Below are 20707 nucleotides of genomic sequence, written 5' to 3'. Positions count from 1 at the left end.
AAGTCTGATCATGAACGCACGAATAGTCTGGTGAACGCACGAAAGTCTGATCATGAACGCACGAATAGTCTGGTGAACGCACGAAAGTCTGATCATGAACGCACGAATAGTCTGGTGAACGCACGAAAGTCTGATCATGAACGCACGAATAGTCTGGTGAACGCACGAAAGTCTGTCGAACGCACGAAAGTCTGGACATGAACGCACGAAAGTCTGGACATGAACGCACGAAAGTCTGGTGAACGCACGAAAGTCTGGACATGAACGCACGAAAGTCTGGTGAACGCACGAAAGTCTGGTGAACTCACGAAAGTCTGTCGAACGCACGAAAGTCTGGACATGAACGCACGAAAGTCTGGACATGAACGCACGAAAGTCTGGTGAACGCACGAAAGTCTGGACATGAACGCACGAAAGTCTGGTGAACGCACGAAAGTGTGGTGAACGCACGAAAGTCTGTCGAACGCACGAAAGTCTGGACATGAACGCACGAAAGTCTGGACATGAACGCACGAAAGTCTGATCATGAACGCACGAATAGTCTGGTGAACGCACGAAAGTCTGTCGAACGCACGAAAGTCTGGACATGAACGCACGAAAGTCTGGACATGAACGCACGAAAGTCTGATCATGAACGCACGAATAGTCTGGTGAACGCACGAAAGTCTGGACATGAACGCACGAAAGTCTGGTGAACGCACGAAAGTGTGGTGAACGCACGAAAGTCTGTCGAACGCACGAAAGTCTGGACATGAACGCACGAAAGTCTGGACATGAACGCACGAAAGTCTGATCATGAACGCACGAATAGTCTGGTGAACGCACGAAAGTCTGGTGAACGCTTGAAAGTCTGTTGAACGCACGAAAGTCTGTCGAACGGGCGAAAGTCTGGACATGAACGCACGAAAGTCTGGACATGAACGCACGAAAGTCTGGTGAACGCACGAATGTCTGGACATAAACGCACGAAAGTCTGGTGAACGCACGAAAGTCTGGTGAACGCACGAAAGTCTGTCGAACGCACGAAAGTCTGGACATGAACGCACGAAAGTCTGGACATGAACGCACGAAAGTCTGGTGAACGCACGAAAGTCTGGACATGAACGCACGAAAGTCTGGTGAACGCACGAAAGTCTGGTGAACTCACGAAAGTCTGTCGAACGCACGAAAGTCTGGACATGAACGCACGAAAGTCTGGACATGAACGCACGAAAGTCTGGTGAACGCACGAAAGTCTGGACATGAACGCACGAAAGTCTGGTGAACGCACGAAAGTGTGGTGAACGCACGAAAGTCTGTCGAACGCACGAAAATCTGGACATGAACGCACGAAAGTCTGGACATGAACGCACGAAAGTCTGGTGAACGCACGAAAGTCTGGACATGAACGCACGAAGGTCTGGTGAACGCACGAAAGTCTGGACATAGGCACTTTCCGTCTGGGACGGTCTGGTTATAGGCACTTTCCGTCTGGGACGGTCTGGACATATCGACTTTCCGTCTGGGACCTCAACCTGGGTATTGTTGAGAACCAACTCTTGGTTCCAGCAAATTCATGCGCAAACATTTGTAGCTCTGCTTCTATCTGTTTCGAAGATGATAAATTTTTCAAATGTTTTCCTGCAATAATTCTCAATTGATTTTGCCAAGTTCTAATTGAAATAGACCTTGAATCAAATCAAAACCTTTGGTGTTGTAAAATTGACTTTAGTTTTCATCGGACCTCAAATAGGGCCAGATCTACAAAATATCCTTAAAACTGTGAATTGCAGAATGATGCCGTTAACAGGGTCACCGTTTCCTAGTAGCCATAAAGGATAATTATTATATGATGCAAAATACAATTCGTGACGCATTTCATTATACGATCCTTGCGTGGCTTCCGAGGAGTCATTATTAAAATATAAAACCTGGTTTGACTGCAAAAATAAACTTTGGTTCTTTTAATGTCCCCAAAGCAATTATTGGCTTTAAAGCTTTTGTCGCTCAAACTTGCTCCAAATTTATAGTTACTGGTCCAAGACATTGAAATGCTATTAATACTGAATGATCTTTTCATGATTTCAAGAAATTTATACCAAGCGTACATGATCTACTAAAGCAGTAAAATTACGGATTGAATACCAAAATTGATTGCATGATATTCGCTAGGTTTAGAAATTGAGGATTGAAAAGACGACAGGCATATCAGCTTTTGCGTATATCATGACTCTTATAAGATCGTTATCTAAAATAGGTCTTCGTCTTCAGTAAAAATCATTGTAAAAATCATCGTCGCTATAAATCATGAAATACGTCTATTTGAAACGTAGAAAACAGTGACACTTCGAAAAACAACTCTTTGCCAAATAATGCATTGCCAGGTTGAGGTGCCAGACCGAAAGTCGATATATCCTGACTGTTCCAAACGAAACGCCCTATGAATATGTCCAAACTATCCCAGACAGAAAGTATCGATGTCTAGACTCTCTGTAGAACTCTGAAAGTTGAGTGATATATCTTAAACAGTGATTCTGAAAGTTGAGTGATATATCTTAAACAAACAAATTATTGAACAAAAGCGTATTTAGCTGTCAATATATTTCGGTTACTTAGGAAAATTGTATTTGTGCATCAGGACAAAGTCAAAATGAGTGATTTAATTTAAGAAATCCACTAGAGCGCGAATATTGGAAGTGAACTAGATATTTTGAAAAGAATTAGAATTTTAATTTGAAATGAAGGAATTTAATATTTTAAGTGCTAAACTGACCTAATAGTTTTATGAAAATAAGGGGGCGCCGACCACCCCCCCCCCCCCCGTGGGGAGTTACATTAAGTGGACGCTAACCAAATTTTAATGGCACGTACACCCAATGGTCCTCTTGAGCTGTTATAGTTTCCGGGCCAATCTGACCATCCACGCCCGAATTATTAACACAGGAACTAATGAGATTCGAAGATTTTAGATGTTTGGATGTAAGAAATGGCCACCGAATAAAAAATATAGGCAAATATAGGCAAAAGCGGATAACCATGCTGTGTTTTTGATTCTAGTATGAAGAGAAAAGGGTCTTAGAGGTTTTTGAGTTGTTCGATGCAGATAAAATTATGGTCTTTTGAAGTAACGCTTGTTAGCAGTTATATTGAAATAGTAATTTCACAAAAAGTCGGATTGACCAGAAAAATGGTAGATATACTAATTTTGATGCTGGAAACTGAATTTGAGGTCAGATTTGACCCCCACCAAATCCCACGGAACTACCGCACACCGATCATGCGGAACGTAAAAATTGAATTGCTCGTGGAGTATTGGTAGTAGCCTTATCATTTTTGAAGGGTTATTGCAACTTTTCAAGGGCTTTCTAATGGTGCAAATTTTAACTTCTGGTTCGGACTGGAAGTTGGTGTTTCGTGAATACCGAGAATTGGTTTTGTTGAGCGGTCGAAAGACTTTGAAATTGTAATAATATGATAAACTTAGACAGTTAGTGTCAAAAAACAGCCACCCCGGTCGATTTTTACGAACTGGGATTTTTTGGGTCTCGGCAATCAAGACTCGTTAAAAAATTTCCAAACGCAAACGACTCGCAACGGAGAACACTAGGACAACAATTTTTGACATGCAACTAATTGGAACCTTCCAGTTTCCAAAAAAGTTTAAATTAAAACGATTTTGAACCCTAGAACGCAAGATATGACTTTTTGAATTTTAATTTCCTGAGGAACACACACGAAACATGTGCGCATGCACTGCTCGTATCCTTTTAAGAGCTGGGTCAAGAAAATTTCCGAGTAGGCGCCACTGATGATGGACTTTCTGTGAAGATAGTTTTTTTTATCAACTTGACCCTTCATCCTTGACGATTGACCCCTGATAGACACCTAGAGGTCAAATTTGGATTTTTAAGGAAAATTGTTTTTTCGACATGTGTGGTTACAAGGAATTGCGTGAAATGTTTTGGGAATAACATTTGCTCATAGTTTTGGGGTTGATCTTCTTTATTTATTTAGCACATGGCGTTTGACATAGATTGATTTCAATCAGTTGATAATGAGAGTGGAAATGGAGTGATAGGAGCTTTTCAAGGCAACGTTCAATGTTTACTAAGCATACTGTAGTAGAAATGGTATGTGCAATGTGTGTATAAAGCGGTTAGGGTTTTTTCATAAGGTTCCAAAGGTCCTTCACTTAAGAGAAGATGAAAATTGTACAATGGTTGGTGGCAGTTGATTGGCAGATCATAGTTTTGATAGTTATTTGTATGCACAGTAAATCGAGCCCAACTACGAAATATGATAAGTTTCAAGTGTAAGTTGCAATTTTCATTTGAAAGATTAAGGTTGTTTGCTTAACATAAGAGCGTGTTGGTTGAGTATAATTTGAAGTGAAACGCAGAGAGATTTTATAATGTCGAAGAGAATTTTGGAGACATAGGAGAGAGTTGGACACAGAAGAGATTTTGCACAAGCGAGAGTGCTTGAGAGTATTTGGTTTATTGGGACTAAAATTTAAAAAGCTATCGTGAAAAGCAGAGAGAGTTGGAGAGTTTAGTGAGACTGAGCTTTAGAAGTTTGTAATTGCAAGACCAGTTGGGATACTGTGAGCGTTTAATTCAGTTGAAAAGTTAACCACGGATATTGTTATTATTTTAATTTCTAATAGAAATTGTCTTGAGTTTGTCCTTTTTGTTGATGTTTAAGTATTTTTCTTACATTTGGTACGTGCCTCCTCGTGAATCAACTTATTTCAAGACAATCTAAATTGCAACAGCGTACAAGAGTGAAAGAGGGGAAATAGCCAAGTAACAAAGTAGCGCTTACTTCACCGATTCAAAACCTTTGGTTTATTTTATCTGATCGATGTTCTGGGCGACAAAGTCCCATCACTGTTGAGCCTAAAAGAAATTCAGAAGACAACATTTTGGTGCGTTCAAAATTGGCTATGTACAGACTATCGTGCGTTCAAAATTATATATGACCAGACTTTACTGCGTACAGTTATTCCAGACAGTGTTATTTTGAACGCTCGACGCACCCTTGGTGTGTTCATATTGGTCTGGATATATCAACTTTCTGTCTGGTAATTCAACACAGGCGCGGTAAAACTATACTCACTCATTGTGGACAACAAAAATTCTCTTCGATACACCGATTCACCACTGAGCCGCAAACACAAATTTACTGAACTGAAACAATTGTTAATAAATTATGAACCGTCACAGCGTTCGCAGAATACACAAAGTAATTACGCTTTTTCTGGAAATCATAGACAATTGTAAATTTAGCAAAATATCAAGACAAAATACTTAATACAACGTCTATCAAGTTAGCTTTTTCTCCCGAGTAAGAATGTCATTTCGAACTGGTTACAATATCTGCAATCGGAAGATATGAGAATCCCTATAGCTGCCAAAAACATCAATTTCTACTACTTTGAAGGCATTTTTACCACTTTTGTACTCTTTGAATTTTTTTTTGAATTAAAATGCTTTCAATTTTTTCTTATATTTATCACAAGATTTATAGTGCATTTGTATTGGGTTTTCATAAATATTCCGTAGAATAAACTTATTGGGTTTTTATGGTCTATTGCAGGTATCTGTTGTGACTATCAAGCAATGCAATACAGAGAACAGGGTCAACAAAAGGCGGGAATGGACCCTGATGATTACCTCAATTTGGCCATCAGTTTCTCCTCAGATGAACACAAGCAACTTAATTGGGTGCTGGTAAGCAGAAAATTTGGCACCCTTTTATGAGCAAAAATTATGGACCTGTGTTTATAAATAAAAGCAATTTTTTGCTCTTTTCATGGTTTGCGTAGCCTTGGCGGAGTAGCTGCATTTTCAGTTGCTTGCTCCATTAATTTTGGCCGGTTGATACATTTGACATAAAATAATGTGACTGGTATCTCCAAGAAAGAAACCGGTCAACCATAAAAATATTGATGAGAGTTTTTAGAAATCGTCTTTCTCGAGGAGTTCTCGAACTTAAAAGTTTTCACTACATCCCATTTTCAACATTTTTACCATTTCTTTGTTAGGTTTCATTCAAAATTTATTCAATTTTATTTTGGCAAATTAAATTCGTCACATCAATTGAGGTCAATGGTAGCTTGACCCGTGCTTTCTTAAAGTTAAAACATCAATTGAAACCACAGGTAGTTTTTAAATTTGAAATCAGCTTTAAGAGTAAAAGTTATGCCGTTGTGTGTGAAACCATTGAATGCTTGCCACCGTTTCTCGTGCTTTAAAAGGGCAGTCGATGATAGAATTTTTTAGAGAGCAGAATTAACAGAATTTGGTGAAAATTTTTTTAAAGTTACCGGTATTTTTCAATGCAACAAGCTTTTCCTATTTTGAGCCAAAAATTATTTTACGTTTGCGATAATTTAGCTTTTTTAAATAAAATTGACAATAAATCAACCATTTCTGGTTCTCTCATTACTTATTTAGAGCAATGCAATAAAACTGCTGCAAAAAGGGAGTTTTCGTTTTTTTCTTTAATTCCAATATGACGGTTATGACGAAACTTGTCAACAATTAATTAATTTTCATTCAAGCTGTCAACATTTCTGAAATGAAAACCCAAGTTTGCCAATTTCAGTTAACTTTGTTGTCGCTAATATTCTATTATCGATTGCTCTTATAAAGCACGAGAAATGGTGGCAAACATTCAATGGTTTGACACACAAAGGCATAACTTTTACTCTTAAAGCTGATTTCAAATTTAAAAATTTATCTGTTTTTTCAATTGATGTTTTGACGTTGAAAAAAACAGTGATCAAGCTACTTGTGACCTCGGTTGCTAAGTGCTACAAGGGCAAAAACGCCAGGAAGCAATGTGAAAGCCAAATCTTTTCAAAAAATTGTAAACATTTTTGTTTAATGCTCTTGTTTTCATATTTTGCTTATTGTTGGCCTCCTGGCTCATTTTTTGCATGAATGGCAAGCTGAGTTTGTCTGCTTTTTGATGGCTAAATGGCTAATGAAAACTTTTTTTTTCGTTTCCGCTTTTTCTTGCTTCGGCCACTGAATTTAGCAATAATCTCTGCGTTGATTTTGATTTCATGAAAAAGAAGTTCCAGAAAAGGAAAACGACAAAATGGTAATTAAAAAAAATTAAGTGTTAAAGTTATCCAATTGAGTGAACTTATCCAAATTCTACTGTGCGTCTCAAATACACTATGGTACCAAAAGGCTACGTACACCTAAAGTTTTTTAAAAAAGCAGTAGAAACAACAAATAATATAACATTTTGAGTTCAAATTAGTTCTCTAATAATGCCTCATTACACCTTTAGCTTTTTTAACGTCTAATAGACGGTTTGTATAGTCTTCATACAGTTTTCTCACGACGTCTGCGTCAATTTCATTCCAAATTTCATACACTTTTTCTTCTAAATTTTCCCAAAAAACTGTCTGTTTTCGTAATCGCTGCTTCAAAATCGCCCAAAAATTTTCAATAGGATTCAGATCTGGACTGTATGCTGGCCATTCCAGTACCTCCCACTCGTTTCCTTGAAAGAAATGGCCGATAATCTTCGATTTATGCACAGGAGCATTATCTTGCTGAAAAATAAGGTCCAGGAAATGCATTTTTCTTCGTAAATTTTCAAAACTTCCAAATAACCGACAGCGTTTAGCTTGTTTGGACACTTAACAAGCAATTTCCGTCCATCTGATCGTATTGCACCCCAAAACATAAGTGATCATTTGTCCGAATAATTTTTTGTGTTCTTTTCAAGAAATCTCGTTCCATTTCTTCGAAAAACTCTAACAATTCCGTCGCTGGCAATGCGCACCCTTGTTTCATCAGTAAAAACCACATTCTGCCAGAAAGAAAACGGCTTCTTGAGCATATTGATACACCATTTTGAACGAAAACACTTGCTTTTATTCTTCAAACTGACTTTTTTGCAGCATTTCTTGAAAAAACGCCATATTTTTTGAGATTTCGTCTAACTGTACCTCTGGAAATTGAATTGTAGCAAGAGAAAGCGTTATGAGCCACACGAATTAGCTCCAGTGAGATTTTAGGATCTTTCAAAACATCGGCAACCAACTTTTTTTCTGATTTTTTTGACAATTTGTGGGGTCTTCCGCTCGATTTTTGGGCCTCGAAACTGTTGTTTTTCAGGTAACGGTTGTATGCATACTGTGCATTGGATATTGATTTTAATTTGAGTTGCTTTTGTATTTTAGATCATGCAAATCCGTCATCTCTTAGAGTAACAACTTGGCAAACGGTATAAGAATAAAGCGGTTTAACCATCTTTTCTGTTTAAGCGGAGAAAGTGAGAATGAAATATCTCTTAAAACTTCTAAATTTCACACCTTTTTTCACGCCTTGTCGCAAATCATGCTTGTGAAGCACGAATCATGCTTTAATAGCAGAAATCATGCTGTACGTAGCTTTTTGGTACCATAGTGTAAAAGCATTACCTTTACGATCATTTATTTCTGCGTATCCATATTTACAGTTCATTTTATACCCCACAGTCTTATTTGTTCCTTTGATTGTTTTATTAACTTGTTTTGCTAATCCACGTAAACTCTCTGATCTTTTCTAACGTATATTTTTTCAAAACTGCTTACTATGTTTCTGATCTTCAAGTTATTAATAAAGTCGATTTTGTCTGCTATGTTCTTGTAATAGTCAAATTACTTTTTAAGTTAGTTGTTAGGGGTAAACAAAAGATGTTCACTTGCATGATGATGCGCCGGCATTTTTTGAATCCAATTGAAAGCAATAACAATCTTGGTAGTGATTAACTCTCTAACTTCAGAAAATAATGCTGAGCACAATGTTTTTGATTTACAAGTTTTTCAAAAATTATTCATGTTTACAAAGTTTACATTTTTCAGTTTTTGTTTTGTAGATATCACTGTTGAATGAATGAAAAAAAACTTGAATCTGTAAATTTTGTTGGAGCTCAGTCCATATCTGTTTGCAAAGTGTCAAAGTCCAAAATTCAGGAATATCACTACGGAACAATGAGTAGAATGGCTGCAATGAGTAGAATGGCTGCAATGAGTAGAATGGCTGCAATGAGTAGAATGGCTGCAATGAGTAGAATGGCTGCAATGAGTAGAATGGCTACAATGAGTAGAATGGCTACGGAACAATGAGTAAATTACCGCGACCAATATATATTTGAAAAATTTGTCAGTTTTGAATTCGGCGGCGTTTTTTCAAGCACTTTAACACTCTATACGGACTGTTTATACAATGACCAACGTCAGTCACCCGGCTATTTTGTAAGACTTTTGGAAATTCCTGAAGATGACGAATCTTGAGAGAGCTCACAATACAACACGCTTATATTGTGGGACTCTTGCGCCATAAAGGTCTATAGTAAACTTTGCTAGAGAGATCTAACATGGTACGTGTTGATCTGCAAGATCGTACAAGATATCGAAGGTTTAATGTACGATCTTACATGACAAGCCAATCAACTAGACTGGTCTGCCCTCGAATATTGGAATATTTATCCAGGGCTCTTTTAAAGCGTTCATTTGTTTTTATATATTAGCAAAAAATGTACCCATTTCAGTCCGAGTACATCCCTGAAATTTGCGGCAATCAGATCTTAGAAGTGGGTTTCGGACCAGGAGAACTGAAAATTGAAGGGGGAAACTTGACTAGCCCTTTCGTTTACTCAGTTGAAGGGGGCGATGCTGTTTACTTTCTCAGTGTGTTCCGATTGAGGTCTATTCTCACTTTTGATTGGTTCAAAGAGAACTCTGTATGTCACGAACAAGCATGGCTGTGTCCATTGGATGGTGATTATTCACAGCAGGACGATTTTGACGATCAGATGGAACAATATGCAAGTCATTGGGAGGATTACTAATTAAATTCGTTTATTTTTTATTGACAGTTGAAATTAAGTTGAAATTCGAAATAAAGAAAGTTTAGATATTGGGTTTGGTTTTTTCCAAAGTGGGCCGATCTTGCTCTCGTTAGTTGGCTATGATAGGACCATTCGAGTGGAAAAAATTTCGTGCAATTAATTTCCAGACGAGAAAAACTTTCTCTTTTGAAATCACACGAGATACATTTCTCGCACAAAGTTACCACCTATCAAACGATTTTAAAATTGTGTGATTTCACGCTATAGAAGTTTAGAGGCTATTGGAACATTTAATTAGAAACAGGCACGCTTTTCTGAGAAAAGATATTCTGTAACCTCAAGTATTTGCGATGGAACTCAAAAAATGACTCTGATCCTGTGTCAATATTGTAAAAGGATACGCAATGTAAAACATACACGGTAAAAACGAAGACCCCCTTCAATGTTGTGTCTTAGTATCTCAAGAGCTCCTTGCCGCTTCGGAATCTCATTGCTCATTGTGCGGATGTGCGATGGGGGGGTTGACAGATTTTTGTACGTAATGTCGGTTAATGAGAACGCAGAGACAAATCTTGTAATCGAATAGTTAAATTAGAAATAATGGTTAACAACTGTGGCGATTGACACGAAATTCAGTCCATATTTATTACCCCAAATTACCGCACTTTTAAATTCATGGTGATCACCTTTAATTTATAACTTCCTTGACTTCTTATGACATCCGATCTTAACTAGCTATTTACTCTGATAATTTACTTCTCTAAAAGATCAAGGGTCATCATATCACACATAACAATATAAAAAGTTGTGGACAAATCTAGTATAAATAGCACGTGTTAGCTCCTTGTTGCATTCACTCATTTCATAAATAACCAAGATGTAAATCAGCACGTGGATGAGGTACGTATATCTTTCCATACTTTAAACAATTAACATTATACTTTCAACACTCCTCCTATCATGTTAAGTGTTTGTTCCGAGAAGGACATCACGAAAAAGTGATACTTTGGTCCTCCCCAATGCTTTTGTAAGTGTGTCTGCCGGCATGCGATCGGTAGGTAAGTAGTTTAGCTCTACTAGTCGACTTTGGACTAAATTCCGAACGAAGTGCACTTTTAATGAAAAGTGCTTTGTCTTTCCGTGATTCATCGAATTTTTACTTAGAGCAATACAAGCTTGGTTGTCTACAAAGACGTTTACTGGCTGCTGGATTTCTTAATCTAATTCTCGTAATAGGTTAACTAAATGTACTGCTTCTTTACTGGCCTCTACTACGGCGTTAAGCTCAGCCTCAGCTGTTGAAGTAGATACACACTTTTGTAACTTGCTAGCCCAACTGATTGCACCTGAACTATTATTAAGTTTAAAACAAAAACCGCTTGTACTTTTTCTATTGTCTATGTTGCCTGCCCAATCTGAGTCTGAAAACCCTGTTAACTCCAGTTTCTCACTTTTCCTAAAAACCATCTTCTCTGTTTTTGTACCTTTTAGGTAACGTAAACACCCTTTTTGCCGCATTCCAATGTCGCCTTCCAGGATTTTCAACGAACGAACTCAATAAATTGGCTGCGTGCGCAATATCTGGTCTACTTGTTAATGCCAAATAGTTCAAACATCCCACTATACCCCTATAATCACATGATTGCATTTCTCTATGCTCATTGCTGCCTAATTCTGGTGAATCTATTTTTGATAGTTTCAGGCTAACATCTAAAGGTGTTTCTAGTGTCTTTGATTCGCTCATGTTAAACTTCTCTAGTAATTTTTCTACATATGCTTCTTGGCTTAGCATAATTTCGTTTTGTGTTCGCTCAATTTTTATATTTAAGAACCAGCTAAGATCTCCATAACTGCTAATTTGAAATTGCTCACTAACTTTATTTTTTAAAGTTTTCACAAAAGTCTTCCTGCAATCCTAATATCACCATATCATCTACCCAAAGACTCACTAATCCCTCTATACCATTTTCTCCTTTATTTATGAAAGGACACTCATCTTGAATAGCCAGCGTGAAACCTAATTGATTGAGAAAAGTTTTGATTGTTAAGTAACAATTCAAACCGGACTGTTTCAATCCATATAATCTTTTCCTCAGCTTACAAATAATGGATTTCCTTTCTTGTCAAACTTTTCAAACCTTTCGGGCTGTTGCATAAAGATTTCTTCTTCGATGTCAGCGTTTAAGTATGCTGTTTTGATATCCATTTGTTTTAACTCGGTGTTTTTATATACTGCGTAGCTTATCAGTACTCGACTTATTGAGAGGCGTGTTGTTGGTGAGTAAGTTTCGTTGTAATCCCGACCTGGAACTTGGCTAAATGCTTTTGCTACGAATCTTGCCTTATACCTTGTTATCTCCCCACTAGGACTAAACTTAAGAGCAAAGTGCCAGCGGCTACCAATGGGTTTATTTTCTTTGTTCTCTACCAGTTCCCAAACTTTATTTTCCACTAATGAGTTGTATTCCAACTTCATTGCCTCGTACCAGTTTTTATCCCTAATTGCTTCATCAATAGACTTAGGTAGCAATTCGTTGTTAACAATTTCACCAAGGAAAGCTACCGGGTTTAAATCTCTATCACCATCTGAATGATGCTTGTTGACTATCTCCTCCTTCTTTTCTTTGACTTCAATAAACATTTCGTTTTCGTTGAAAGTTACATTGCAAGATTTTCTAACCTTAGATTCCTTTGTCATTTGGAATACCTACAAGATAAGTCTTACTAGTGTCTGAAGACCTTAATGATATTCTTTTTTGAGAAGTTCTATCAATCTTGCCACGAAAACTTTTTTCAACATGAACGAAAGCTGAACAACCAAAAACTTTGATTGATTCTAAGTTGGGTTTCTTCTTGTACATTGCCTCAAAAGGTGTCTTCTGAATACCTGAATGGAAACAAAATTTTTTAATCTCACTCTTGCCATGTTAATTGCATATGGCCAATACTCTTTTTCTAAACCTGACTGCTCTAAAAGACATCTAGCTATTGGGGTGATTGTACCCCAATTCCTCTCAACCTTTCCGTTTTCTTTTGGCGTATACGGTGCCGAGAACTCAAGTCTAACGCCTTTTCGTCTACATAATTGTTTTATGTCATTTGACACAAATTCCCCTGCACCGTCACAAACTAAGGTTCCTGGTTGCCCTATGTCTGCAAAGAACTGTTCAAACTTTTCAAAGGCCTCGTCCCTTGACCTCAAAAAATATAGTTTCTGATATCAGCTAAAACTATCCACGAACCCTATTGCATACCTGTGACCATCAACCGCTTCCGGTTGGATGGACCCTAATATATCAGTCTGAACAATTTCTAAGACTTCACTTGCTCTTGTTCTTGAGTCTTTTGGTACTGGAAGTTTCTTTGATTTATTTAGTTGACATATTTCACAGTTTGCTAAATCATGCTCGTTTACTTTTAGCCCCACTGCGCGATCTTTTAATTTGTATATGTCCTCAACATAGTTATGACCCAAACGCTTATGCCTCAAACTAAGGGGATCTCCATTTGCTATGTTGCACTGCTCGCCGTAATCAATGTTGTGCCAGATAAATAAACTATCTCTTTCCTCGAAAGGGAAAACTGTTCCGTTCTTAGTTCGTATTTCTAAAGTCCCACCAAAGACGACCTCATTGCCTGTTGCTCTAAGTTTTGACACTGATATCAGATTCCTTGTGTTGCTGGGAACAAGCAACGCATTATTCATTCTTGAATCCAAAACCCTAAGTTCAACTGTTCCTTTCCCACTAATTGAACTTTTACTGCTGTTTGCATTAGTGATGGTACCAGAATACTCCTTGTCTATATCTATGAATAAACTTTCATCTTTAATCATATGACTGGTAGCACCTGAGTCTAAAACTAGCTCATTTGCAAGGTTGTTTTCCGACGTTTGAAAGAAAGAAAAGATCTCTTCTTCTTCTTCTTCTTCTAAATTCTGCTCCTCAACTAAATTTTGCGTGCCCCTCTGGTTGGTTCTCCTGCTTTGACTTACAAACTTTTTCTCATAATTCTGTTGTTTTCCACAAAATTTAGCTATATGTCCGTGCTCACCACACTTAAAACATTTCATTTGAGAAGCTTTGGTTTGTTCAGGAGTCGTTTTCTTAAACCTACATTCTTTTGCGATATGTCCCATTTTCTCGCAGTTGAAACATTTCCGTTCCTTATTAAAGAATACGCTCTCTGTTTTGGTTTTTACATTTTCCTTATCGAAGTTTATCAGGTCTCGTTTTATTTCCTCTACAGTTTTCTCGTTTTTTCTGTATTTCACGAGTGTTGCGAAATTTTCATATTCCTTCGGGAGCCCTTTTAGAATTATTGAGACAAACATTTTTTCACTAATTCCTTCATTCACTAGTGTTAGGTTGTATTGCATATCATCTGCTCTGGTGAGATAATCTACTATACTCTCACTTGAAGTCCTCCTAAGGCTAGTTAATTGCGCTATCAGTTTGTGTAGCTGGGGTCTCTCAAAACTTTTGAAGCGTTTACACAGTACATCCCAAGCTCTAGTGCCGTCACCCTTATGTGGTCTAAGAAAAAGAACTGATGTTTTTTATAAAGCCTGAACTAACTCGTACCACAATGTCTTCTTTTTCTCTTCTAATTCTTCCCTCCCATTTTCTATAGCTTGCCTACGTTGCTCCTCCGAAGAATTACTTCTAACAGCTGGCACATAATCTAGATAGGTGGCTTCTCCACTAAGAACTTTACCAAGTTTTAAAGAGTGCATACGAGCCTCAAATTGTTCAGCAAAATACAAGAAATCATCCTCACGCCCGCTGAATACCAATCTTTCTAATTTTGAGCTCATTGTTAGGCCTGTCTTACTTTTGTTTAATTTCCGTTCGTCTCAAATTAACAATTTAGCTTTAATTGTTACCTACTGAACCAAAGACTTATGCTGCCCCAACTATGTCCTTTGTTTTTCTAAGCTAGTAATGCTCTAGGTAAATATTCTTTTGTAAAAAGGGTCGGGCTCTGAAAAAAATCTTGTTTGGACTTAGATCAAAACTGCTTTCCTTTCTACGCGTGTTTGAATCTGTTTCCTGTTGGTGGCTGTGTTATAGGGCAACGAAGCGGTTAATCGTTATGTTTGTGTATCCAGAAGAAGCTTTTTAGCACCAGGTTAGCACTTGTTGTAATATGGTAGCACTTGTTAGGAAAAAAAACACTAAGCAAAAAGAGTTTGGTCGGCTAAATTAATCTAGAAGTTGGTGTTCTGTTCGAGTTCTTTAATATCCTTGACAAAATCGAAATCAGGACATTGACATTGAGCCAAGGTTTTTCTGCTGCGATTAAGCACGATAAGGATACCAACACCCTCCGAGGATAAGGTACTCGAACCCTAATCCTAGTCCTAATTAAGAAATCTTTTACCACCAACTTTTGTGTCTTTCGACCAAACTTGTATCTTACAGAAGCACAGCACACACAATTGAAAATGAAACAGTTGTTTAGGCTGAGCTGTTCTCAGCTATACTAAGCAATCCTGGTTCCCCGACAGCTCTGTTATACAATTGATCCTCCGCACTCCTTTTATATCCCCCACAACAGCTCCACTCACTCTTTACTTCACAAGCAGAATCCACTGTTTAGCTACACACACTTAGCACTCCACGATTGAAGTCCCCCGACCAGGTACACAAGCTCTCGACTCAACAGATGAAGTCCCCCAACCAGCTTCACAAACTGCTCACTTCTTAAGTGATGTCCCCCAACCACTTACCAAAGCTTCCAACTCCACAACTGAAGTCCCCCAACCAGTTACACAAGCTTCTTCTTTTGCTTCTTCTGGTCTCACTTGGCCACTTCTTGACTACAAGGCTTGTCTCTCCTTGTCTTCTCTGTCTTCCTCCCCCAGTGATTTCAGCGATCCTCTTATGTAGCAAAGAGGCGCAGCAACAACGTTTTTCTATTTACGATGGGGGTTGATTACTTAACTTAGAAAAGCTCTGGGCCCACAACCTTTCGGTTAATGGGAACGCAGAGACAAATCTTGTAATCGAATAGTTAATTTAGAAATAATGGTTGACAACTGTGGCGATTGACACGAAATTCAGTCCATATTTATTACCCCAAATTACCGCACTTTTACATTCATAGTGATCACCTTTAATTTATAACTTCCTTGACTTCTTATGACATCCGATCTTAACTAGCTGTTTACTCTGATAATTTACTTCTCTAAAAGATCAAGGGTCATCATATCACACATAACAATATGAAAAGTTGGGGACAAATCTAGTATAAATAGCACGTGTTAGCTCCTTGTTGCATTCACTCATTTCATAAATAACCAAGATGTAAATCAGCACGTGGATGAGGTACGTATATCTTTCCATACTTCAAACATTTAAATTTACACTTTCAACACTTAACAGCTTCTGTAGAATGATATACATTTCACACAGAAAGATGTGAGTAGCATCACAAGGACGCTCATAGACCATAGAGTATATTAACTTGAGTGCATTTGCATTTCGTTATTTCAAAGAGCTATGAGATTTATACCTCTGCTGATTTTTTTAATCACGGATTTTGGCCGCAGGGAAAAACCCAAATCGTACAGGGCAAATCTGTCCGGTCTGTGTATCTCTTGTTTGTTCTTTCCAGGTTTATTCTGTCATACGGCAATGGATACCCTTCACATATCCATGTCCGTATTTAGTTCAATTGCATTATTTAGTGCCATTTGAAGGGCAGGTGTTGTTCTTACTTCAGTTAACTTTACTTCCTCCCATTTTAGTAAAGTAATGTCTGTTCATACAGTCTATGCAGGAAATTCATTTGTTCATACTATAAACAAATCTTAAAGTTACTTCCTTGTTCGTGATTGAGTTGAACAAACCTTATTTCTTAAATTGTAATCATTTTTAATTTCAGTCTCCCATTTGCAGCGCTAGAATTCAGTTTAATTTAAATCTTGCAAAACGTTTTTCAATTAAGCTCAGTAATTTCGACAAGTGCCAATCGCACCGCGATTGACCATTCTAGATATTAACAACTCAGATATAAGAAATTGGCTCGACACTTGCGGCGCAATTGCCCAATTCGATTTGTAATAAAGCATTCGCAACTCAATTGGATCCACCCATCGCAATTGAGTATAACATGGCGCAGTCAGCAGCGGACTCTAGGAAGACACCACTTCACATAGAGGCATTTTGGGAAAAGCCGACAGCAACACCTCCTCTGACGTGGGACAAATGGACACAACAGTGGAAACTGGCTCTACTACCTAAAGAGGGAATCCAATTAGACAATCTGTTAAGCGATCCTCCATCAACAGTAACTTACCCGCCTGAACCAACTTATGAAGAACCAGTAGAAAACCATACACAAGCGACGGAAAGAGATCGGAAAGTCTGTAATCAACAATTGATAGTAAACTGGCAAAATCGTTGTAAAAAGGTTGAGAAGATTGGGATTTTGTGTAGAGATAAGCAGTGGGGAATTTGCGAACAAAAAACGATATCGTTGTTGTATTTGAGTAATGGAATGGAGGGACGACGAATTTTCAGGAGTAAACACCCCCATTTCCAAATAGAGAAACAACATTTCAAAGAATTGTGGCAGGCAATGGAGAATTCTTTCACGAAAGTTCGTAACATAACTTACGATCGCTTTGTTTTCTATTCCTGTAAGCAGCAAAAAGGAGAGTCTGTTGAAAATTTCTATGGTCGTCTCATAGAACTAGCGGAAAATTGTACCCTAGGTAGTGAAGAAACTACCTTGATTCGCGATGCATTCATATTGAATATGATTGATCATGAGACTCAAAAAGAACTGTTGAAAGAAACAGTCGAGCCATCCAAAGCATTGGAGATAGCTATACAAATGGAGATGGGAGTGGAGAATCAACAAAAAGATAAACCAGAATTTGATGTCAGGCACAAACTCTGTGAATTTAATCAACAATCACCAAATATGCAATCGTAACGCGAATGCTCAACAAACCAAGCGAGATTTCACGCGATACGCAACTGTACCTCAGAATTACCAATACACAAGCACTTGTATGAATTGTGGCCTTCGTTGGAGCCATAACCATAAGCAGATTTGCCCCGCGAATGGTAAAAAATGCAATAAATGTGGCATCATTGGCCATTTCGCAAGAAAATGTCGTAAACCGAAAAAGTCACAGGGACAAATACAAAAAACCCAACAAACGAACGTCAATCAAATTGACCAGTCTCCCAAAAAGAGTGATGATGAAGAATCTGTCAATTACATAACAAGCTACCAACAACTGTATGAACAGGTGTAGGACTCAAACTACGACAGCGATTCGGATGATTACGTGGCGGTGATTTCGTCTGACTCGGTACATCAACTGGAACCACTAAATGAACAGGTACAACTGGGAGAAGTTAGAGCACTCGCAATGACCGACTCTGGAAGTGCAGTTAGCATCATAACGGAAACATTGGCAGACAAAATCATCCGAACTACAAAGTCTGCTAAGTGGACGGACACTAAAGAAAGAAGGAACTTGAAAACTTTTTCAAATGAACCCATAAAAGTTCTTGGGCATTTGGAAACCACAGTAACCTACAATCAGTGGAAAGATAGAGCAGCAATGTTGACTGTGGTAGAAGATGGGCACAGAAACATAATCGGGAGGGATTTTTTCACAACCCTGGGACTTGCGGTGGTACAACAACAACCAGAAAACGGTAAATGCGTTAATAACATTAATACTTCTACATGTAAAATTAAAGAGACAATCGCGACGCAATTTCCTTATTTAGTATCAAGAATTGGTTTGTCCAAAATACATGTAGCGAAATCAAAGTTTCATCAAAACTTCACAGCAAAGCATCAAAAAGGTCGACGTGTTCCGATAAATCTACAACCTAGAGTGTCGGAGGAATTAGAGAGATTACAAACTGAAGGTCATATCGAAAAACTATCTAGTTGCTCTGACGAACATTTCATCTCCCCGATCGTTATCACAGTAAGGAAAGATCAATCAATAAAACTCGCATTAGATTCCAAAGTACTAAATAAAGCCATACATAAAAATAAATATCAAATGCCCAATATTGATATGCTAATTGATACTATACCACAGCACCTTACCAACACACAAAAAACGGCCAACAAGCGTATTTCACCACATTAGACTTAAAGTATGCATATAGACAATTAAAATTACACCACGACACAGCAAAACACTGTAATTTTAACATCATCTGTGGAGAATCTACTGGTACATATAGATTCAAAACTGGTTTTTTTTTGGTCTTACAGATATGCCGGCAGAATTTCAGAAAGCTATGGACTTTACACTTATAGGTCTACAACACACATATTGTTTTTTGGACGATATCATAATCGTCAGTACCGGCACTGAAGCAGACCATTCGGCATATGTTTTCAAATGTTTAAAAAAGCTAGCTGACGATAATCTACGAATTAATCTTCAGAAATGTCATTTCGCAAAAACCGAAATTGAATGGCTAGGCTATAAGTTTACTCAAACTGGAATTTCACCCCTGGAAACTAAAACTGCAGCAATTTTAACAATACCACCACCAACAACACTAAAACGCCTTAGATCATTCTTAGGGTCAGTACCCTATATTGGTAAATTCATACCACATCTTGCACAATTATGCCACCCACTTCAACCACTTCTCAAAAAATCAGTAACGTTTATCTGGACAGAAGAACAAACAAAACAATTTAATCTGATCAAAAAAAAATGCCAATAGCACAGAAAATAGCCACTATAATCCCAAACTTGATGTTCGAGTCAAATGTTATGCCTCCCGTTCCGGCCTGGGAGCAGCATTGGAGCAAAATACACCAGACGGTTGGAAACCAATAGCATTCGCGTCGCGATCTCTCAATTCAACAGAGGAATGCTATAGTGTTAATGAATTGGAGTTATTGGGAATAGTTTGGTCAATTGACTATTTTAAATACTATTTGTACGGGAAAAATTTTACAGTAGTAACAGACCATAGAGCTCTACTGTCTATACTCAAGGAGCACAGATCCAACAAATCGTATAACAGCCGACTATCACGATGGATAGACAGACTACTTCCGTACAACTTCACAATAGAACATATGCTAGGTGCAAATATGGGTCTAGTTGACTATATCTCAAGGAATCCATATGCGAGAGCTAAAAAGATATCTACATATGACGAACACTTTGTTGTAGCAACAATCTCAAAAATCCCTACTTCTATGAAACACCTGATTACAAACAAACAAAACGCAACTAAAAAATTTAATAGCATAATAAGGTCAAATTGGCCTTCACACAAGTTATAAAGGCCATTCGCGCCGCAACTACCTACATTACTGAATATTAATTCGCATATAGGCAATAAAGCATTTGCATCACAACCACTCCCTTTACCACCGAAAACACCATTTGCGACGCAATTAACACTTACTAATTCTAAAATTAATCAGCATTTTAAACATCCATTTGCATCGCAAATGCCACTTAAAGTTACAAAATTACAATTTGCACCAAATAACTGTAAAGTTAATAATTCACATTCCATTAACAAATTTGCTGCAAAAGAGGTGCAAGTGTCAGACAGTAAAGAATGTGAACACTCTGAACAATTATACCCAATAAAGACCATTAATGGTTTTAAGTCAAATAATCCACCTAATAACGCTAAATTTAGCGCGAAAGCAAAAATTCCAAAGTATAAATACCACTTGCACAAGAATCACTCGCTTTTTGCCCAAATTCAACCTATATATAACTCCACAGTAAATAAACAAAAGAAACTCTTCATCTCGAATAATTCAGTCAACTCTATTAGTAAAATGTCGAAGGCCAAAGCTACCCGATCGAAATCAACACCAACAAAAGCAAGTGTGTTTTCGGATA

General features: G+C 37.8%; 1 protein-coding gene across 1 annotated transcript; it reads left to right on the top strand.

The window, feature by feature from the left end:
- The first annotated feature begins 5582 nt into the window (after window positions 1-5582).
- Window positions 5583-9944, top strand: LOC142355268 (uncharacterized). The gene is made up of 2 exons (XM_075407476.1): window positions 5583-5711; window positions 9538-9944. Exons 1-2 carry the CDS (start codon window positions 5601-5603, stop codon window positions 9835-9837), a joined length of 411 nt encoding a protein of 136 aa, XP_075263591.1. The 5' UTR covers window positions 5583-5600; the 3' UTR covers window positions 9838-9944.
- The last annotated feature ends 10763 nt before the right edge of the window (window positions 9945-20707 follow it).

The sequence above is a fragment of the Convolutriloba macropyga genome, unplaced genomic scaffold (assembly GCF_964194025.1).
Source record: "Convolutriloba macropyga unplaced genomic scaffold, txConMacr16.3 SCAFFOLD_3271, whole genome shotgun sequence".
Classification (NCBI taxonomy): Eukaryota; Metazoa; Xenacoelomorpha; order Acoela; family Convolutidae; genus Convolutriloba; species Convolutriloba macropyga.
The sequence above is the reverse complement of the archived record's forward strand: the minus strand, read 5'-3'. Positions and strand labels throughout refer to the sequence as shown.

Coding starts and splice junctions, on each gene's coding strand:
- LOC142355268 (XM_075407476.1), top strand. CDS start 5,601: ATGCAATACAGAGAACAGGGTCAACAAAAGGCGGGAATGGACCCTGAT. Junction 5,712..9,537: donor AGCAACTTAATTGGGTGCTG/GTAAGCAGAAAA, acceptor TACCCATTTCAG/TCCGAGTACATCCCTGAAAT.